The sequence below is a fragment of the Typopeltis vanoorti genome, chromosome 1 (genome assembly GCF_054136105.1).
Source record: "Typopeltis vanoorti isolate ZY-2024b chromosome 1, IOZ_Tvanoo_1.0, whole genome shotgun sequence".
Lineage (NCBI taxonomy): Eukaryota > Metazoa > Arthropoda > Arachnida > Uropygi > Thelyphonidae > Typopeltis > Typopeltis vanoorti.
The window spans coordinates 162988338-163008720 of record NC_143549.1 but is presented as its reverse complement, the minus strand read 5'-3'; the positions used below and the strand labels follow the sequence as shown (position 1 = coordinate 163008720).

The 20383-nt window shown below is 35.3% G+C and overlaps 1 protein-coding gene across 7 annotated transcripts in view; it reads left to right on the top strand.

The window, feature by feature from the left end:
• The window catches only part of LOC150110591 (kinesin-like protein KIF14), a 716770-nt gene that overhangs the window by 520916 nt on the left and 175471 nt on the right, over positions 1-20383 (top strand). For 6 of the 7 annotated variants that reach the window (XM_090399877.1, XM_090399854.1, XM_090399845.1 and 3 more), the window contains one exon: positions 18791-18889. The exons of the other annotated variant lie outside the window; for it this stretch is intronic. In XM_090399877.1, the coding sequence (XP_090256003.1) occupies positions 18791-18889 (99 nt within the window). The remainder of the gene's footprint in view (positions 1-18790; positions 18890-20383) is intronic. 7 annotated transcript variants of the gene reach the window in all.

Genomic DNA, 20383 nt, shown 5'->3' with positions numbered 1-20383 from the left:
GAAAGTGTACAAGATTGGTGGAAACATAATTCAAAAGTAATCCTGAGCGGTGCAATCGAGGTGCTTGGTGAGACATCTGAAAGATTAGAGAGCAGAAGGAGGGTTGGTGGTGAAATAATAATGTACAAGTGGCAGTGACAGCTAAGAGGAAGGCAAAGCAGAAGTGGGATGAGTCAAGAGTGGAAGAGGACAGAGAGAGAGAGAGAAAGCAAGAAGACAAGAGAATTGTGGCAAAGGCCATGGCATATCAAGATCTGTATGATCAATTAGAAACAAAGGAAGGACAGAGAAAAATTTACCAACTAGTGAAATGTAGAAATAAAGCAGCAAAGAACATCTTACATGTGAGATAGATCAAAGACACTGAAGGAAGAGTATTATGGAGGGATGTGGACATAAGAAACAGATGGAAAATATACTTTGAGGGACTTTTGAATTAGGAAAATGCAAGGATTTGATTTGGAGAAAGAATAACTTTGTAGAATACGAATTAGTAGGTTATCAACAGCTGCAGAGGAGGTAAATGAACTACTAAATGACCACTTTGTGAAGAGTCCATCTGCACAGAACTAGCATAACCTGATGTTGCACTGAGAATAGATAAGGAGATGAATAAAAATGAGTGGAAAATTTTAAAGATATTGAAATGTCTCAAAATAAACAGTTACTTTAGAAAAGATTTCAGTACATGCATGAAGGAATGTGTAAGTGAAATGCTGCAAATTTTCAGTCAGTATGTATTTCTGGGTAGTAGTTCAAGTCTTGGTAAAATTATATAATCTTGCAAAAGGACTTTATAAAAATGGGATCATTCCATATGCAAGAAATTAAAGAGGCATTCCTGGAAAAAAGATAAGTAATGCTGATGTAATATGTTATTCATAGACATAATGAACTCGCTGTAAATGTAAATTACATAATTTATAAAGCATGGAAAGTTGGCTGCTAAAGATTTTTGTTTTGTTTTTGTGTAATTTTTTAGGCAGCAATGCTCAGCTAAGGATGTTAGTTATGCCAAGTTTGTCAATATCTGAGAGCAAATTTTGGATGCTGCAGTCTTTATGCAATATAAAGTATAACTTCAGGGTTTAACAAGATGTCATAGCAAAGTTATATGTGTAATTTTCTTTCTCTTGCTCTCCTACCAGTCACATATTATTATTAACACAGCAGTTAACAAATTTAGCCTATAGGCAATGGAGCGAGAACCTGTAGCTCAGTGGATGTGGCGTTTGCACACCACAGTGCTTGACCGCACGAAGGAAGAGCTCTTGGTTTCGAATCTAGTCGAAACCAAGAACACTTCCTTCAAGAACCGACTAGAAAAAATTTCTTCTAGTCAGCGACTAGAAGAAATTTTTCTAAGTCTTTTTTCGACCAGTTCCCGAGTTAGTCGATCTCTGGCACAGGCAAGCGGGTTTTTTTCTCCTGGAAACTCGGGTTTTTCATCCCGTAAACTCAACAAAATCGACTGTAGAACCCACATTGTTTCAGACATTAAATACGAATGTTAGGGTCATGGACCACGAGATGGTGGCACTTGTTGAACCGTCTCTCTTCACTGCGTGTTGCTTAATTAGTGATAACCTTGGGCCAGCTATCTCTGATTAGATACCAGTGGAGATTGAACTGCCCACTCAGTCTTCAAAAGTTAGATAGGGCTAAAATGTCCTTGCCTACTCCCTATATATGGGAATAAAAAAGCATTAGCTGATTTTTTTTAAAATTTTTTTTTAATTTTTTTATTTAGGCAATGGAGCACAAGGCTGTTGCATAGAAATTGAATATAGAATACATATAAATACTTTATTAACATATGTGTGTGTATAAAAGTATATACTTATAATAATATAAAAAATACTGTTTTCTTAAGAATACATATGCACATTACAAATAAGGTTATATTATTAGTGAGAATGCCAAGTTATTTCACAGAATTTTGACATTTTTAGACCATCACTGCAATTTAGAATGAATTAATTATGAAAAGCTTCATACTTATCATCTCTGATGAGTCCCTCAAATTTGAATGGACTTGTGTGAAGAATTTTTGTTTCATAGGATCCTGTGGCTAGTAGAAACTCGGTGTTCTGATCATCGTATGTCTACATTATTGAACCCTCTGGCCAAAATAGGATAAACTAGCTCCTGAAGGCAAACCAGGAGAGGAAATTTGTCTTTTGTTCAAGGCAGTATAGAATAGATTTTGTTTACTAGCGTGGAAGTTGTCAGAAAATCAGTTTTTTTTTTTCCTCCAAAATATTTCAGATACATTCAGAAGTGCTTATTATATAAGAAATGGAAATTCTTTTGATATCTGATAAGGAGCTATTAGTAAGAGAGTAATTATCCAGTATGTGTTGCACATCTTGGATGGAAAATAATTGTTGAATGATTATTCAGTCACATAATTGGTATCATTTTGGTATCCCTATGTATTTTAAGGATGGCTAGTCAGTTCCGTGAATAAATAGTTTCCACTTTGTTTTGCTTTGTGTGCAGTAAAGAATTAAGAATTGTGTATTTTAAACACAACAACAGAAAAATATATATATACACAAAACTCTCTTCTTTGTTGTAACACTGCTTTAAGCATTCCTTGATAGCCTGTTTGGGTGGAGTGGTTAGCACATTGATTTTCAATTAACAGGCTGCAGATTCAAATCCTACCATGGGCATAGATGTTTGTGATTGTCTTTAGGTGAAGGATGAATTTCATTACTCAGTGTGAGACCACTGCCCTGCTTATTGGAGGCTTGAAGTGGTTTGAAAAAAAGCTCCATATTTTGTCTCTAGAGCAGGGTTTCTGGGCTGTGGAAAAAAAAATAAATACAAAAAAAAAGTGTATATAAAATGTAAAATCGATATAAAAGAAAAAAAAAGTCCTTAGCCTGTTCACTGTTCAAATGTATCATAGATTTGCAAATCACCTTTTGGGAGTGAAAGCCACATAAAAAAAAATTACGGATATTATTACTACACTTGAGTATTTAATTTTTTTATGACAGCTATGCTCTTGAAAGATAGTAAACTTGTAATACATGACAACCGTGACGGGATGAAGTATTAGATAATCTCATAACCCTGAGAATTCATTTTAAAAAATTTTATGTTTTTAAGCCTGCAGCCCCCCCCCCCCCAACTCAAATTTTCATTTAAGTAGGATAGTAGTTTCATGGTTTCGTGATGGGTGATGAAAATCCTCTACATAGATACTATCTAAAGACATTCACAACAAGTATCCATGCCACAGTAAGATTTTGGTCCACATCCTGGCAAAACTGAGATGCTGTTCACTTTAACAGATAAGCTTAAGTGTTGATGATTATTCGTGACTTACTTTTAACAGTATTAACAATATTAACAACGCAAAATGCACTCTTTTATAAAAATATGTTTTATTAACTTGTTTATATTTTGCTGAATTTCAAATCGGCATCATCAGAGCGCAACACAGCATGTATATGCAACAGTGAGTGAAACAATACAATTGTAATGAACAAAAGATCTAGAGTCCTAATTTGGCACCCTCTAATGTTGTAGGGAAAAAAAAATGCAGCTATGTGAGAGTTGCTCTTAAGATAAGTTTTCCAAATTTTTGGCAAATTAATGCAGCCATATTTATTCACGTTAGGAGAATTTTCCATAGCCATGGCTGACTCAAAAAATAATCTTTCGGATCTGTAATGACTTCTAAATAGCACATTGGTTTTCTTCTATCTAATCCTGTGTTAAAGGCTGTCCAAAGCATGGTCTGCCAGTCCTGACTTGCCATAATAACAGTAGTGAATGTATTTTTATGTTCTTCCAGGCAGGTGTAACAGATCTTCCTGTGTGACTTGGCCCATAGTAGGCCAAGTCAGTCGCAAGGAACTTCATATAACCCAGGGTGTGCTAGAGGGTGCAGTTCATCCTTAGGCGAGCAGAATCAGAGAGTTGCTAATTTAACATAAGGTTTGAATGTGGTGCAAAGGCCATGTTTCATTAATACTTTGGCTATCTTTTCTGTACCTCTGATGTAGGGAATAGAAATGGTAATGTTGTGTTCCTGTAAAATTAGAAGAGGGAGAAGTAATGGGGCTATATAGTATTTTATCTATTTTGTATCTGTGCCCAAGAAAGTGTGGCAAATATTTGTTTATGAAGATATCTTCTTCTTTGTGTGTTAGCTTTCTGTAAATGAAAAAAGATAGTGATCCATCTGAAAGTCAGTGACTAATGTGTCAAGAAAAGTTAAACAGTTATTAGATTATTTTTTCTGCTGTGAAGTGGAATTTGTGGTGTTGCTGTTTAGGTAAGTTACAAACACATCCAAAGTGTCTTGTCCATGGGGCCAAATGGCAAACACATCACCAACATAGCGTAACCACACTAGGGGCTTGTATGTAGCTGTGGTAAGTACTTCGTTTTCAAAGTATTTCATGTAAATTTTGCTAAGGGGGGGGGGGGAACCCATAGCAGTACCATTAATCTGTTTGTAGATTTTTCCTCCCCATGTAAAGTAACCTGCATATATGCTAAATTTGAGTAATTCAAAGAAATGGGGGGGGGGATTTACACTTGATCAAATCAAAAGTGTTTATAAGTGTACATTAGTAAATAAAGAGATAACATCAAAACTACCCATTATGTCTAAATTTTTTAGGATATGATTTGTAACTAGTGATGTGAAATGGAGTGAATTTTTTTACAAAAGTAGAGGAGTTGTCAGTAAACATGGCCTTCACACCACATTCAAATATCATGTTAAATTAGCAGCTTTAACACAGTATATTAGATGTAAAGAAAACCAGTATGCTATTTAGAAGTCATTACAGATCCAAAAGATTACTTTTTGAGTCAGCCATAGCTATGAAGAATTCTCCTAACCTGAACAAATATGATTGCATTAATTTGCCAAAAATTTGGGAGACTGTGACCTAAAGAGAAACTCCCACATAGCTGTAATTTTTTTTTTTTTACAACATTAGAGGGCATCAAAATACGACTTTAGATCTTTTGTTTGTTATGTATTGTTTCACTTACTCACTATCGTGTATACATGCTGTGCTGTGTTCTGATGATGCTGATTTGAAATTCAGTGAAATATAAACAAGTTATTGAAAAAAACATCTTTTTATAATTTAGTTTGTTTGGTGTTGTTAATACCATTAAAAATAAGTCATGAACGCTGTTCACTTGATAAATCATGCTGGCAATTTAATATAAATTAAGTTGATATTAATTATAGCTGTTACTCAAACATGTACAGGTGTATTTTTTTTTTTTTATAAAAAATAACTGCTAATGTAGGATGTAAAACTTAGTGAGATGTCTGATAATGAATCCACTTTCAAATACATTATTTGCTAGCTTATACTTATTATATAAAATAAGTATAAGTACTCCCCACTAATGAAGTACCCAAGAAAACTTGGATTTTTCCACACCATGAGTTAATTTTTTTTTTTAATAGAAATATTTCATATTACACTATCAAGCTTGTTCTGCTATCTTTTAACAATGCACATAAACTATTGTTTTTACATTTGCAGAGCTTCTGTAGCTCAATCAGTATAGACGAAGCCCTTTGGTCAGAAAGACCTGGGCTCGATTCCCGTCAGCGACATGAGGAAATATTAAATTTTATCTGGTCTCTTTCGATGAAAGGCGAGTTAGCCAGTCTCATATGGAGGTAGGGTTTTTTTTTCACCCAGAAATTCAGGTTTATCACCCTCGAGAACAGGCAAACCATCCCCGTGAACACCCACGGACTACAGTCAGAAATACTGCCCTTAGGGGATGCAGCAAGTAGTGGCAACCTGGTTGCATTAGTTGTGAGCCTCCTTGGTGTGTGTGGGGGGGGGAGGCTCAACTCTTTTTAGGATAGGATGGACGAGTAGATATGATATGATGATGATACATTTGGCATTGTTGTAGCTGTAATTTGATTTTATTAATTATTGAATGAAGACTTTATTGTTAGAAGTAGTGAAGCTTGTAGAAACCACTCAAGTTAAGGCCTCTTAAAAAGCAGAAGAGCCACAGTATTTTATTGCAAAAGTGATGACACATGGATTCAGTGAGATTGCATCAGGAACAGTATGATTTGAGATGGATCCCAATGTGACTGCATAGTAGGAAGCACAGGATCCGAGTATGAGGGGAAATTAGCCAAGCAGAGAACATCCTGGGAGTTCTTTTGCTACCACCCTACTTAAATGAAAATCTGAGGTGGGGGAAGGATGGCTTGGAAAGTTCCATATTTAGCCTTTTTCAAGTTCATAAACAATGCTTTTTTTTTATGATAGGACAACTTTTATAAATACTGATGGTAAGGAGGTGACAGAAGCATATGAAATAGGTGAATTACTGAGCAATCAGTTTGCAAGAGTATATAATCTAGTTGGAGATACTGCTGTGACATGGGCTGAGATGCAAATAGTGGTGGATGAACTAGAAGTGCTTGGAATATTACAGAATCTTGATGTGACTACAGCTATGGAACTAGGTAAAATTTCTGCTCATATATGAGAATATTCATTGAAATTGGCTGAACTGCTGTCAAACTGTTTGTCTCTGCTCTCATAAGGACCCAAGTGGTCAACGATGACAAAACATTACATAATGTAGGCTCCAAGACATATATAGCAAGTTATATACTGGGTAGACTGCTCACCATCTCAGGTCTACTGATCAACATATCGGAGTAGTTGATTAAGGACCAAATTCAAGAATGAAAGGATAAGAATAGAAGGAACAGGAATCTGAACTTGGGCAACTTCTGTTTAATTTCTACATTAATGATAAAGGAAATGATTATTATTTTATTGATACTTCCATGGAGACTGAACCTGTGTAACTCAGTGGATGTGGAGTTTGCACACCACAGCGCTTGACTGCATGAAGGAAGACTTGCTTTCGAATCTAGTTGGCGACTAGAGGGAATTTTTTTAAGCCTTTTTTCAACCAGTTCCTGAGTTAGTCAATCTGGCATGGGCAGGTGAGTTTTTTCCTCCCGGAAACTCGGGTTTTTCGTTCCATAAACTCAGGAAAATTGACCGTAGAACCCACATTACTTCAGGCATTAAATATATTGTGTTAGGTGTTAGGTACCACAAGATGGTGGCACTTGTTGAGCCGCCTCTCTTCACTGTGTGCCACTTAATTAGTGATAGCCTTGGGCCAGCTATCTCTGATTGGGTACCAGAGAAGATTGAACTGCCCACTCGGGCTCCAAAAGTACTGCCTATATGGGAATAAAAAGGCGCTAGCCGATTTTTATTTTTTTTTTAATTTATTTTATTTATTTTTTTTTTTAACTTCCATATAGTCAAAGACAAATTGTGGAAGACCTGAATGATCCACACAATATCTGTCATGCCTCTCCTTGAACCTGACAGATGAAACACTCACAACTGACTGGTAATGGTATTCCACTCATTCACTACTTTCAAAAAAAAATAAAAAATTAAAAATTCTAGTCCTCACACTCTTACTCAATACCCAAGAATGATCTTTTGTTCTTTCTCCCCATGTCTAATGCCGACATATTTCATATTCATCAATCCTATAAAATCCTTTAAGTTTGTCATATCTCTCCTTTTTTTTTGTTGGTGGATCAGTCTTCCAACCTTATGCAACACATAAATCCCCAATCTATTCTCATAGGGAACATTCCATAGACCTCTCACCATCTTACTTATTTACCTCTAGATCCTTTCTGCTACTTCTCATTCCTCTAAAAACTCAGGTTGACCCATGCCTGAGCACGGTAATCCAGATGTGGACATACCAAGACCTGTATACAAAGAGGAATGATAACTTCCTTATCTCTGCTTGCTAGTGTGCCATGTAATCCTATGAGTTACCTCAGTAACCTTGGCAATGTGCCTCTAAACTTCAACCCACTATCTATTATCACCCTCAAATCTCTACCTTCATATGTTTCCTGGAGTACAGTTCCACCAATGAGATGCACAGCTTGTAATCTTTTAATCCTAAAATGCGTGACCTTATGTTTTTCCACATAAACTGATTATTTTATGTCTATACTGTCATCCTATTTAAGTCATTCTTGAAGCTCTTTACATCTCCTTGATTAACCATTACCCTACCTATAAATAATAATCACATGATTCCCACAGTAATTAACTTTAATGAAATAAAGGTACAAAAATCCCCAATCTATTCTCATAGGGAACATTCCATAGACCTCTCACCATCTTGCTTATTTACCTCTAGATCCTTTCCGCTACTTCCCATTGCTCTAAAAATTCAGGCTGACCCACGTCTGAGCACAGTAATTCTGATGTGGACATACCAAGGCCTTAATGATAACTTCATTATCTCTGCTTGCTAGTGTGCTGTAATCCTATGGGTTACCTCGGTAACCTTGGCAATGTGCCCCCTAAACTTCAACCTTCTATCTATTACCACTCCCAAATCTCTAGCTTCATAAGTTTCCTGGAGTACAGTTCCACCAATGAGATGCACAGCTTGTAATCTTTTAATCCTAAAATGCATGACCTTATGCTTTTCCATATAAACTGATACCCATTATTTTATGTCTATACTGTCATCCTAGAAGCTCTTTACATCTCCTTGATTAACTATTACCCCACCTATAAATAATAATCACACGATACCCACAGTAATTAACTTTAATGAAATAAAGGTACATCATCAGTGTAGACAACAAGCAATTCAAAGGAATGGAATACAAAGTACATAACAGTCAGTGGATTACCAATTAAAAACTGTTGTCATGTGCTAGAAATTAATATTAATAAAATATTAAATAATTCTTAAAAACTATTTCCTTGATGATTGCATAAGAATCTCCCAAACTTGAGAGAGAGACAATCATTTCAATTCAGATTTGGCTGAATGTAAAAAGGCTTCGCAACTTTCTTTAAAAAGGCGTTTGTATTTAAATTTGCATCTATGGAGAAGATGAGCTTTATCCCACTGGATATTGTGTTTAGTGTCAATACTATGTTATGCCAGATCAGACTTTTGAGGTTTCACAGTTTTTAATTGGTAATCCACCGACTATTATATACTTTGTATTCCATTCCTTTGAATTGCTTGTTGTCTACACTGATGATGTACTATTAATTTCGGTATGAAATATTTGCACCTTTATTTCATTAAAATTAATTACTGTGGTTATTGTGTAATTTATTATTTATAGTTATGCCACAGGTACCTCTAAAGATTACTATCCCACCTAATTTTGCATCATCAGCAAACAAATGAATATTTCCCTTCAAATTATTTCATATGTCATTTATATCAATCTCACACCAAATTGTCTCAAGTGAACTTCTATCAGTACACACACTTCTCTTCTACTCTTCCTACTCTTTTATGGTTGCAGTTCATCTATCATCAGTAGTACCTTTTCCCTGAAAAATACTAAGCTCTTCGTGTTCTATCCCTGTAACTACATCTGATGTCAGCTAAATTTCACTAATCCCTATAAGTTTTGGTGATTTCTTCTACCTGGATCAGTCAACTGCTGGATAAAGGTCTCCAATTTTCTCCATTCCATTCTATTTTCAGCTTTTCTCATCCATTGCATTGCAGGAATCCTAACAACTTTCTCAGTTTCTTTTTTTCCCCTATTGCCAAAGCTGTTCACAAAACTGTCATATTCTTATTATTTTCAATAGTTCGTTTTATTTTTCTAGTATTAAAGTTCCCTCTTTGCATAATTCTGAATATTCTGTTGAATTTCTTTTTTTAATTTCTTTTCTCAATCTTTTTTTAATTCTATGCATTTTCTTAAATCTTTTGAAAGTTTGTCATTTTTTGTATGAAAAATAATTCCACCTATTTCATGAGAGACATTAATTATTATAGTGTTGCTTAATTTTTGATTAATCTCATCTAGGTTATCTTTTTTACCCTCTTTGCTCTGAATTTATTTGAAGGTTCTCTTTTAAAACAGATTAAAAGAGAGCCTTCAAATAAATATCTACTTTTTCCAAGTTTTAAATTTTTGAGGTTTATTGCATTGAACTTCTGTTTGATTAGTTTATTTCTTTCCTATTTGTATTATAATGTTAGATCTTACCATTCTGTGATTACTGCCTGTATTAAAAAAGTTTAGAACTGTTACATCATTTACAATAGTTCTTAACCTTTTTTTGCCTGGCACCCCCTTTCAACTATTTGTATGGCCTAGCACCCCTACTCATTTTTATACTAGGTTAATGATAATAAGATTTAAGATAATTATAATATGTTATTAGGCAAACCTAAATTACCATCAAAATATTTGAACTGACAGTTAATTAAAAAATTAGTGACTGATACAAATTAATTTTTACTCAAAAAAGATGTAAACTTACTGTAATTAATAAGCCAGTCATTAATGGCTACCCTGAGCCTGATGAAATCCTGCTAATTTTTTGATATTAGGTTCAATGTTTGACAAACGAAGTCTCAACTTTTTTATATTAAGTTTATTATTATAACATTTATTATTTATAAGTTTATTATTTTTTATTATCCACGCGTTTATTATTTCAAGTTTATTATTATATTTGTAGTACTATAATGCTTACTGCCCCCCCCGGGGGGGGGTACTATTGCCTAGGTTAAGAACCACTGATTTACAATGTCTCATATGTTATATCTATTTCAGTAAAGTTCTGGCTGTTTAGACTTAGTTTTCCATGTCCATTTATGTGTTTTTTAATTAAAGAATGAATTTATATAAAAGAATCTGATCTTCAGTAAATTACAGCAGTCTTTCTTTCCTATCATTCTTCTTTCCCTTTGAATATAAGTTATTATTGTTTTCACCTATTTTTGCATTTAAGTCACTCGTGATAATCATATAAAATTCATTACTGTAATTTGAAGAGTTTCTTTTAGTTTGGCACAGAATTCTTCGATTTCTTTATCTGAGTAATTTGAAGTTTTAGCATACACTTGTACAACTTGATAACTTTAATTTATAGATATTCGTATTTCTGCTATTTGGGTTGATATTTCTTTCATTGTAGATTATATTATCTTAATTTTTTATGTGTTAGAAAACTAATGCCACCAGTGGAATTGTTATCCATTCTGTGATTTAATTAGATATACTTCCAAGAGTTTGATCATATCCCATTTAATATTTCCAGTTTCTCTCAGTAGCTCTCAAAATTGGATTTCATCTTGAAGAGATCTAAGATTGTAAGTGTCAATGAATATTCTTCTATTGCAGTATTGTTTGTCCATTTTCTTTATTTGAGTTTATGCTAACCAGTACCAAGAACTCCTCTCTCTTGTTCCTGATACTTCTGGCATCAGTATATATAAATTGTAACATCTCCTTAAGCTCCCAACTACCTTTACAATCTGTACTGAATACCCCATTCAATATTGTTGCCTGATAGACCAAATTGCACATTTTTTAAAGGAAAATATCCAGTTCTTTTGCTAATAATGCATAACTAGGTAGAAGAGTAGTTAATGAAGGTGATGTAGAAAACTTGCAGGACAATTTAAAGAGCCTGACAATATGAAAAAAGAAGAATGTTTGTCATTTTAATGTTTAAAAGTATAAAGTTTCACATTCTGAGGTGAAAAGATATACTACATTGATAAAATTGTAATTTAGGAAATTGAGGAATCTAGAGATTAAGGTTCTGATGAACAGAATTGAAGTTTACAGGATATATTGCAGAGATAGCTAGAATAACTCATTGGATTATCTGGTTATTGAAAACACTGATATTCACAGATAAGGAAGGTATTATATCTCTTTATAAGACCTTGCTACTGCCACATCTGGAATACGGTGTATGGATCTATGAATTGTGGGGAGAATCTAAAGGCAGGTCCATGGACCAGCTTCAACCTATGAGGATAGGTTGAAGATTTTGGGGTTATAGTTGTTGAAAGGCAGAAAATGGAGATGTGATTGCCCTATAACTTATTACAGGGTTTACACCCCCCTGTTCTTCCCCCTCCTTTAGAGGAGGAGAAGAACAATCAGATCATCCCTGAAAACTGACTAGGAGTGGTTAGCATGAGTGTAAGGACTTGTGGTGAATGAGTTCACAGAAAAGTATGACAAGTATTGTGTGAATATTAATAACATATTAATGCTGGCATATATTAATAACTACAAAGCTGACAATCATTGAAAACTTTTAGGTGGCAGCTAGGAATAGTGCCATAGCATAAGAAACTACAAGGAAAGAATGTCAGTACTGCAGAGGAAGTGGTCGGGGATTGTTTGAGAGAGGTGGTACTGGACAGCATTACCAAGGATCAGGAGGATAAACCAAGTAGAGATTAAATGGATGAGTAGCAATAAAAAGCAGTAGCTACAAAAAGAGAAAGCATTGGGGAGGGAATATAAACAAAGAAAATTATCGACATTCTCATGAGCAATACAAAGTGCAGGCAAGAAGGATGACTAGAATTGTAAGGTGAAAGAAAATTAGCTAACCAGGTCCACTTAATCCAAAAGATTTTTTGCTGTGTGCAAATAAAAGGATGTGATTACAGAAGGATAAGTAAAAAGAAGAATGGTTACAGAAGGATGATTAATCAGTACTGAGGGTAGGAAGTTGACAGAAGTAGAAGAAATACTTAAGCTACTATTTCTTTCTTTAGCTAGACCCAAATGGAAGTGACAGAATTTTTCATCCTGCAAAACAAACATAATTCACTGGCCACATAGCCATAGTTACTTCAGCAATAAATCCAAAATAATTAAGTGATCACTTTGAAAGTATCATCCAGGTATAGGCTTTGCAATTACTGATGTGGCAGAGACTAATGTGACAATTGAGGTAGACGAACTGGAGGTGCTCAGAAAAATATCAATGTGAATACAGCAGTGGGACTGGATAGTATATCGGCCAGTTTGCTATGAGAATGTGCATGAAAACTGGAAGTACCTCTGAAGTTGTTTAATGTAAGTCTCAGCTCTGGCAAAGTTCCAGCCTTGGAGTGGAAAGAAGGTAAGTTATTTCCATTACATAAAGGTGGTTCCAAGACAGAAGTAGCAAATTACACAGTATCTCAGGAGTGGTGTTTAAAGTATTGGAAATGTTGATTGAAGATAAAATTAAGGAATGGGTGTATAGGAATATATGGAGGATAGCCAAGTTTTGTAAAAGGTAGGTCCTGCCTAAGTAACTTATTTGCATTTTATAATGAGTGACAGTAGAATTGGATAAAGGAAATGGTTATACCATGGTACTGCTGGACTTTGCAAAGGCATTCAGTGAAATACCTCATAGAAAACTAGTACAAGTTGGAGCAAATGGGAATAAATATTGAAGTGCATGGGAAGTGTTTAAAAATACTTAAATGATGCAATATCAGAATGTGTCCCTAGAGTTTGAAGAATAAATAGGATAGGAGTAAAATAGATGTTTAATTTAATTAAGAAATTTGTAAGAAAAAAAAGCTGTTGTTTCTCCTAAAAGTCCTGATGGTCCCCCCATAGCCGGCTATTTAAGTATTCTCGGCCATTGGGCTGAAGGTTGTCTGATCTAAGTCTCCCAAATTTGGGGCAGTCTCATGCAACCAAATTTGTTGAGGTTTGGCATGTTTCTTAGGGCTGGGGCTGATTCCGAATAGTCTTTCAAATTTGAATTTACTATGGTGTATAACCGTAGCTTTCTTCCACCGTATTCTGTGGCAAGTATCCAGAGAATGATCTGCAAGACCAGAATGGCTATACTGGTGAAAACGGATGTAATCCTTGTGTTCTGATATTCAGTGTCCTGCCTGTTTAGCCAAAATAGGACAGCTTACAGCTGCAAGGAACCTAGTATACACCAGGTAGGTCTAAGGAAGGTGGTTGGTCTTTAGTTGAGCAGATAAGGGATGCCAATTTTTTATATGATCTGTAACAAGAGGTCAAGTTATTAATTATAAATTATATGAAGAGCCAAAGGCACCTTCTTGGCAATTCTCATAGTAGGGTATATAAGTTCTGTTTGCTACAAACTTGGTATTACTAGGTCTACCTACTCACTGATTATTCCTCAATAAAGGTTGAAACCGGTATGGGTAGTGACCTTCTCTCATAATGTAGAACAGTAATGCAGCTCCTATGAGCTGGGGTTCACATTATGGGTAAATACCAAGAATAGTGATCAGAGCTTGCTCCACTCTTACTATGAGTTGCCTCAGTGGCGTACTATCAGATGAGTCATGTGTTGCACTATCCAGGTATTTGCTTACGCTTGGACTCGCCGAACTTTATATAGTTTCTGTATTCGGATATGAAACAATATGAGATGTAATATCCCTTAACTTAAATAAGGTCAAGTTATGTTTTTTTAGGATTTTGGTAATTTTTTCCAAGGTGCCTCGGATGTATGGAATGGTGATGGATTTAGAATAATCCTTGTTGTGTGTGTGTGTGTGGGGGGGGGGGGGTTTGGTTAACTGGTGTCAATATTTTTTGGATTTTTTAGGGGGTAGCCATTGGCTGAGAAAGTGTTGAGGATGTGGTTTAGTTCAGTAGTTAGGACATTATCATTTGAACAGATAAGTTTAGCCCTGTGTGTAGTGTCTTAATAACTCCATATTGTTGTGTGTGGGTGGGGGGGGGGGAATTGTTGGTGAATGTATCTGCCTGTGTGGGTAGGTTTTCTATAAACTGAGAAAACCAAGGTTCCATCAGGCTGGTGGGTGACTAATGTGTCTAAGAAAGGGAGGCTGTTCTTTTTCTCATTTTCCAGGGTGAACTTGATTCTGGGGTGTTGGTTGGTTAAGTGTGTTAGGAAGGAGAGGAGTGTATCAGAGCCATGTGCTCAAATAGCGAAACCATCATCAACGTAGTGAAGACATATGGTTGGTTTCTGTGGGGCAGAGTTTCAGGCTTTCTCTTCAAAAGTCTCCATAAAAAAGTTGGCCAAGGGTGGGGAGAGTGGTGAACCCATGGCTGTCCATGCTATTTGTTTGTAGAATTTTCCTTGCAAAACAAAATAACCTGAGTTCATAGTGAACTGAAATATCGGGATGAAATTTAGCTTGGATTAGCTGTAAGGTTTCTTTGAGTGGGTCATTTATGAATAAGGAGGAGATGTCAGAACTCACCATTATGTCTATGTTGGAGTGTAAGGTTTTTCTATGCTGGCTTTGAAATGGGCTGACTTTTTTATGTGTGATGGTGTGTGAGCGTTTGCCAAATGTTAAGCTAATTTGTATGTGGTGGAATCAATGCCATCCACTATGGGACATAATGGCACATTTTCTTTGTATTTTTGGGAGCCATATATACAGGGGGGGGGGTAAGGAGTTGAAGGGTTTTAATTTGTTAATGATGACTTCTACAGGCGAAGAAGTGACCTTCTTAAGGAGCCTGTGGAGTTTTCTAATTTGTGAGTTACTGGAATTGTACTCAATAGGGAGGTAAGTAGTCTGATCTAATAATAGAGCTTTAAGCTTGCCTGTGTAGTCCGTTTGGTTAAGTACTACCGTGCCGTTACCTTTATCCGCTTTGGTGATTATTATTTCTTGGTTTTTCTTTAATTCCTGCAGCGATTTATATTTCTTATTGGATATGTTGGTTTTTGGTGGTCTAGTTTTGGTGAGAACACAAGTTACATCCAATCTAATATCGTTGACCATGTGGTTGGGAAGGTGGCGGATTCCGCATTCAATTTGGATCATTATATCCTCAGCCTGTAATTTTCTGGGAGCAATGGCGAAGTTGTGGCCACATAAGAGAGCGTTGACTGTTTCAGACTTCAAATTAACTGAAGAAAGGTTGACCACAGTGTCGGTAGGAAGTTTTGGTTCGGAGGTCGAATTCTTTTTTAATTTCTCAAACTTCTTGATATGTCGACCTCGTAATTTTTTAAATTCTTTATCAGCAGCAGTGCATGAAATGTCGTATAAGATTGACTCATGGTTTAACGTGCTAGGAAGCTCTTCTTCGAGCACCTCTATAGCTAAGTTAGCGTTGGCTATGAGACAGCACGTAGTGGCGATTTGTTCTCGTAGCAAAGCCTGGCTGGTGCAGTTATTAATTCAGAGAGCCTTTTGTGACAAGAAACAGTGCTTGAATTTAACACAATTTGGGATTATCTGATTATCCTGGCAGCATTTTAGGAAGGTCAGACGGTTCAGTTGTCTTGAAAGTACTTAACCAAACAGACTACACAGATAAGCTTAAAGATCTATTATTAGATCGGACTACTTGCCTCCCTATTGAGTACAATCCCACTAACTCGCAAATTAGAAAACTCCATAGGCTCCTTAAGAAGGTCACTTCTTGGCCTGTAGAAGTCACTAACAAATTAAAAACGGTTCAACTCCATACCCCCCCCCCCCCCGTATATGTGGGCTCCCAAAAATAAATAAAGAAACTGTGCCATTACGTCCCATAGAGGATGGCATTGATTCCCCACACACAGAAATTAGCTAAACATTTGGCCAAAGTGCTCACACACTATACTGGAAACACACCATCACACATAAAAAAGTCGGCCCATTTCAAAGCAGCATAGAAAACCTTATACTCCAACATACTGACATAATGATCAGTTTTGACGTCTCCTCCTTATTCAGAAATGACCCACTCAAAGAAACCTTACAGCTAATCCAAGCTAAATTTCATCCCGATATCTCAGCCCTATTTCAGTTCACTATGAACTCAGGTTATTTTGTTTGGCAAGGAAAATTCTACAAACAAATAGAGGGGACAGCCATGGGTTCAGTACTCTCCCCACCTTGGCCAACTTTTTTATGGAGACTTTTGAAGAGAAAGCCTGCAACTCTGCCCCACAGAAACCAACCATGTGGCTTTTCTATTTTTTTTTTTTTTTTTTTTTTTTTTTTTTTTTTTTTTTTTTTTAAGGGTTACACGGTGATCAGCACTCATATTTGTAGATTTAGGGACTCAAAAACACACGTGTTGAACAGATTATTTTATTAATTACAAATAAAATAAAACTTGACGTTTAGACCTCTATATCGAGGTCATCATCGGAAGAATACAACTGTATGCAGAACCAAGCTACGTGCTCATGCTTTCTATACCAGTAAACTAAATCTACGTAGTTAATAAATCTTTTTTCTAGCCTGACCTCTAGTGATAGAAAAAAGAAAAAAAAATATATATATATATATATATATATGACAGAATGATCATTGACTCGGTTAACATACATAGTTTTATGAAAAAAAAATTGAATGACTAGAACCGAGATTTAATTAAAAAGGTTTTAATATAAACACACTACTAGTTTCGGCCTGTAACAGCCTTCTTCAGGTGACATTTTAAAAGAAAAAACACTAAACATTGAGGGTTAAAAGACTATGAACAACATAGACAGTCTTTATACATAATTAGCATGAAAACGTTGTCTTTGAAGCTGTTCTTTCATTTGTTGCATTGTTGGCAGAGTGCGTGCTTGCTGCATCACGTGAACGCCAGTACATGATTACAGCTGAATGACTATCTGGGAGGTTGTAGCTTAAGTTGTTATTTAGATGAACAGGATTGAAGATGATTTCTCTCGATTCCACAATTTTTCTCTCTATTTCGTCACTGCAACGGAAGATGTTTGTAGATTTTTCCCAGCAGACTTTGTGACTTTGGTTATCATCATTAGGATTAGCCGAGAAAAGGATATGACTTGATAATGCACTTGCTCGCTGTCTCTTGTAAGTAATGTCTCTCATGTGTTCTTCCATACGCATTTCGACAGATTTGTCTGTCTGCCGGAAATAAGGAATATCGCAGTCACATAATATTTTATATATGCCAGGGTATTTGAGTTGATGATGACAAGGTTTTGGGTGGCTAATTAAGGAACGGATCTTTGGAAGTGGAGTGAACAAGGTTCTGATATTGTATTTTTTTAGAACTTTTGCTAATTTATGTGAAACAGTACTTATGTAAGGAATAGAAATATTGCCTTTGAATCTATTTGTTTCTTCTGAGTGATGTCGAGGAGGATTAAGAAGGAATTTGTTAATGATTTTCTTGGAATATCCATTAACTTCGAAAGAAGTTTTCAGGTGGTTTATTTCTGTAAGACCGCCCCAAATTTGGGAGACTTATATCAGAAGACCTTCAGTCCAACAGCCGAGAATACTTACATAGCCCCACTAGGGGGCACCATCAGGACTTTTAGGAGAAACAACAGCTTCATCATCAGTTACTGTGTGTAGTGCCTGCGTGCATGTGTCTTTATTTTAAGTTCCTGTAAAAATGGCAACGTGACGTTGCCGAAATATTGGAATATAGATTAAAGTTTAATTTATATCATTTGTACATTGTAAATTCCTTAAGTGATTTATAAGCTTGTATAACCAACGTCTAAGCCTTTCTACGAGAACTCCCATGATGTGTCTTTTGATTCCATGGAGACACACTGTATAATAATAATAATTATAACAGTGCTGGTGAAATGTTTAGTAGATTCCCATGCAGTAATATTAGCTATAATTTTCCACTGCTTTTGAAAGTCCAGAGCAGGGGGGCTTTTTTATTCTATTATCGAGAAAGCAGTGATTAATTATCTTGTGATTTCAATTTTTGATTTCTTTAATTGCCATTCATAGTGAAATAACATTCACAAATAACATTATCATTGTGAAAAATGTAAGATCTAACTTGCTATGAGTCAAATTCTGAACTAATGAAAAATTCAGCTTACAAAAGGATTTATGAAATAGAATAAGTTGAGTAGTGTCTGTATCTACTATGGGGTGGGGTATGGTAAAAAAAAACTCTGAAGATTAACTTTCAGTTGAATGTTAGATTTAAATTGTATGTAGTGATAAGAAGTATTAAGGAAAAATCATAAATGTTTTTTAACTCTTGCAGCACTAAATTCTGAATATTCAGTATTAGATGAGGTTCTATTAAATTGTCTAAAGTTGATGAATGTTGCTAATGGTATTAAACATTGCTCCAGGATTACAGGTATTTTATAACTGTTACTATATGACAATAACATATGAAATATTGATTGGTCATTATTTACATTCTAATTAGCTTGAATATTAGTTTAACATGTGTTACAGTTGCATTCTCTACCCATTTGGGACAGTTGACCACCAATAATAATATTACATACAGATAAACATAGAAAGGATTTTTTTTTTTTTTTTAATTAGTTATCATTGACATACTCATGATAAGTGCTAATTATCTGGTTCATGTAAACTGATAACATTAAATGACTAGCAACAAAACTGTATTTGAACTCACAACTCATGATTTTGTTATTTCTATGTGTCAGAGATATGAATTTCAATAACAAAAAAAAAATTCATATCTTTTATATCAAAAATCAATATAATTGATGAAAAAAAATCTGGTCTTCACACACTGGAAATATGTAAATTTTGTTTTAGCGTAAATTAAAGATGTAAAATTGATTGACACATAACATTAAATTTGTTATCAGAAAACTGACTGCCAAGCTCAATTATTATTCAGGTCTTTCATACTATTTCTTGAAATCATTTCCTGTCTTCACATTCTACCTTCTCAGAGGTTTATTTCCTCTCCACTGAAATAAAATAAAAATAACCTTACATCTCTCTCTCTCTCTCTCTCTCTCCACTCTTATGTTACTTCCATGCATGGCCCTTGTCCATATCAAAATTCCTCTGGTGCCTATCCAGTAAATATCTCACAACAGCTTAAACATCTCGATCATATTACTCCTTACATCCACTATGCTGTGTAGATTATGTATTATGTTCTCGGTCTTCCTCATAATAAAGTTCCACAGTCCTAATAGCATCCTAATTGTTAGTTTTTTCATCCTCTTCAAAGTATGGTGATCAGATATGAGCACAGTAATTTGCATGTGGTTATGTGGTTATTTCTGATAGTCAGTGTCCTAATTATTGCAGCACCTAAAGATATTCACCCATAACATGTAACATTATTGGTTGAGAGCATATATGCTTATCACTTAGCCAACCTGTCCAGTCACCAAACTCTAGAAGGAATTGAAGATATTCTTCTTGAGATATCCAAGATAGATAGAATATTCTGAACTTCTGTTTAGTCTGTATGACTTTCAGCAACCAATTCCTTCATGTAGGCTGGGCTCTTAGTGGTTCTGGATATATCTTTCCCAAACCAATAGACGGGAGGAAACTGTTTAGGAGTGAATTAATGTGGGCAAGGTTATACTCAATGTGTTGCATCTACATCCTCCCCGTTAGAGAAAAGGATGAATCACTGTGGTTCTAAGCACCACTAGGTGTTAGATAAGTTCATCACCTATGTAACATTTCCACATTGCTGCACTGGAAGCGTCAAATGTTTAGAAACCATTCTTGAGCTCTTGAGCAAAGCCAAGTTTTTTTTTTAAATCTCTCCATTTTTTCTGCCATGCAAAATGAACGATGTTTTCAAAATTACATCAGACATCATAAAGAGAAACAAGAGTTTTTCTTT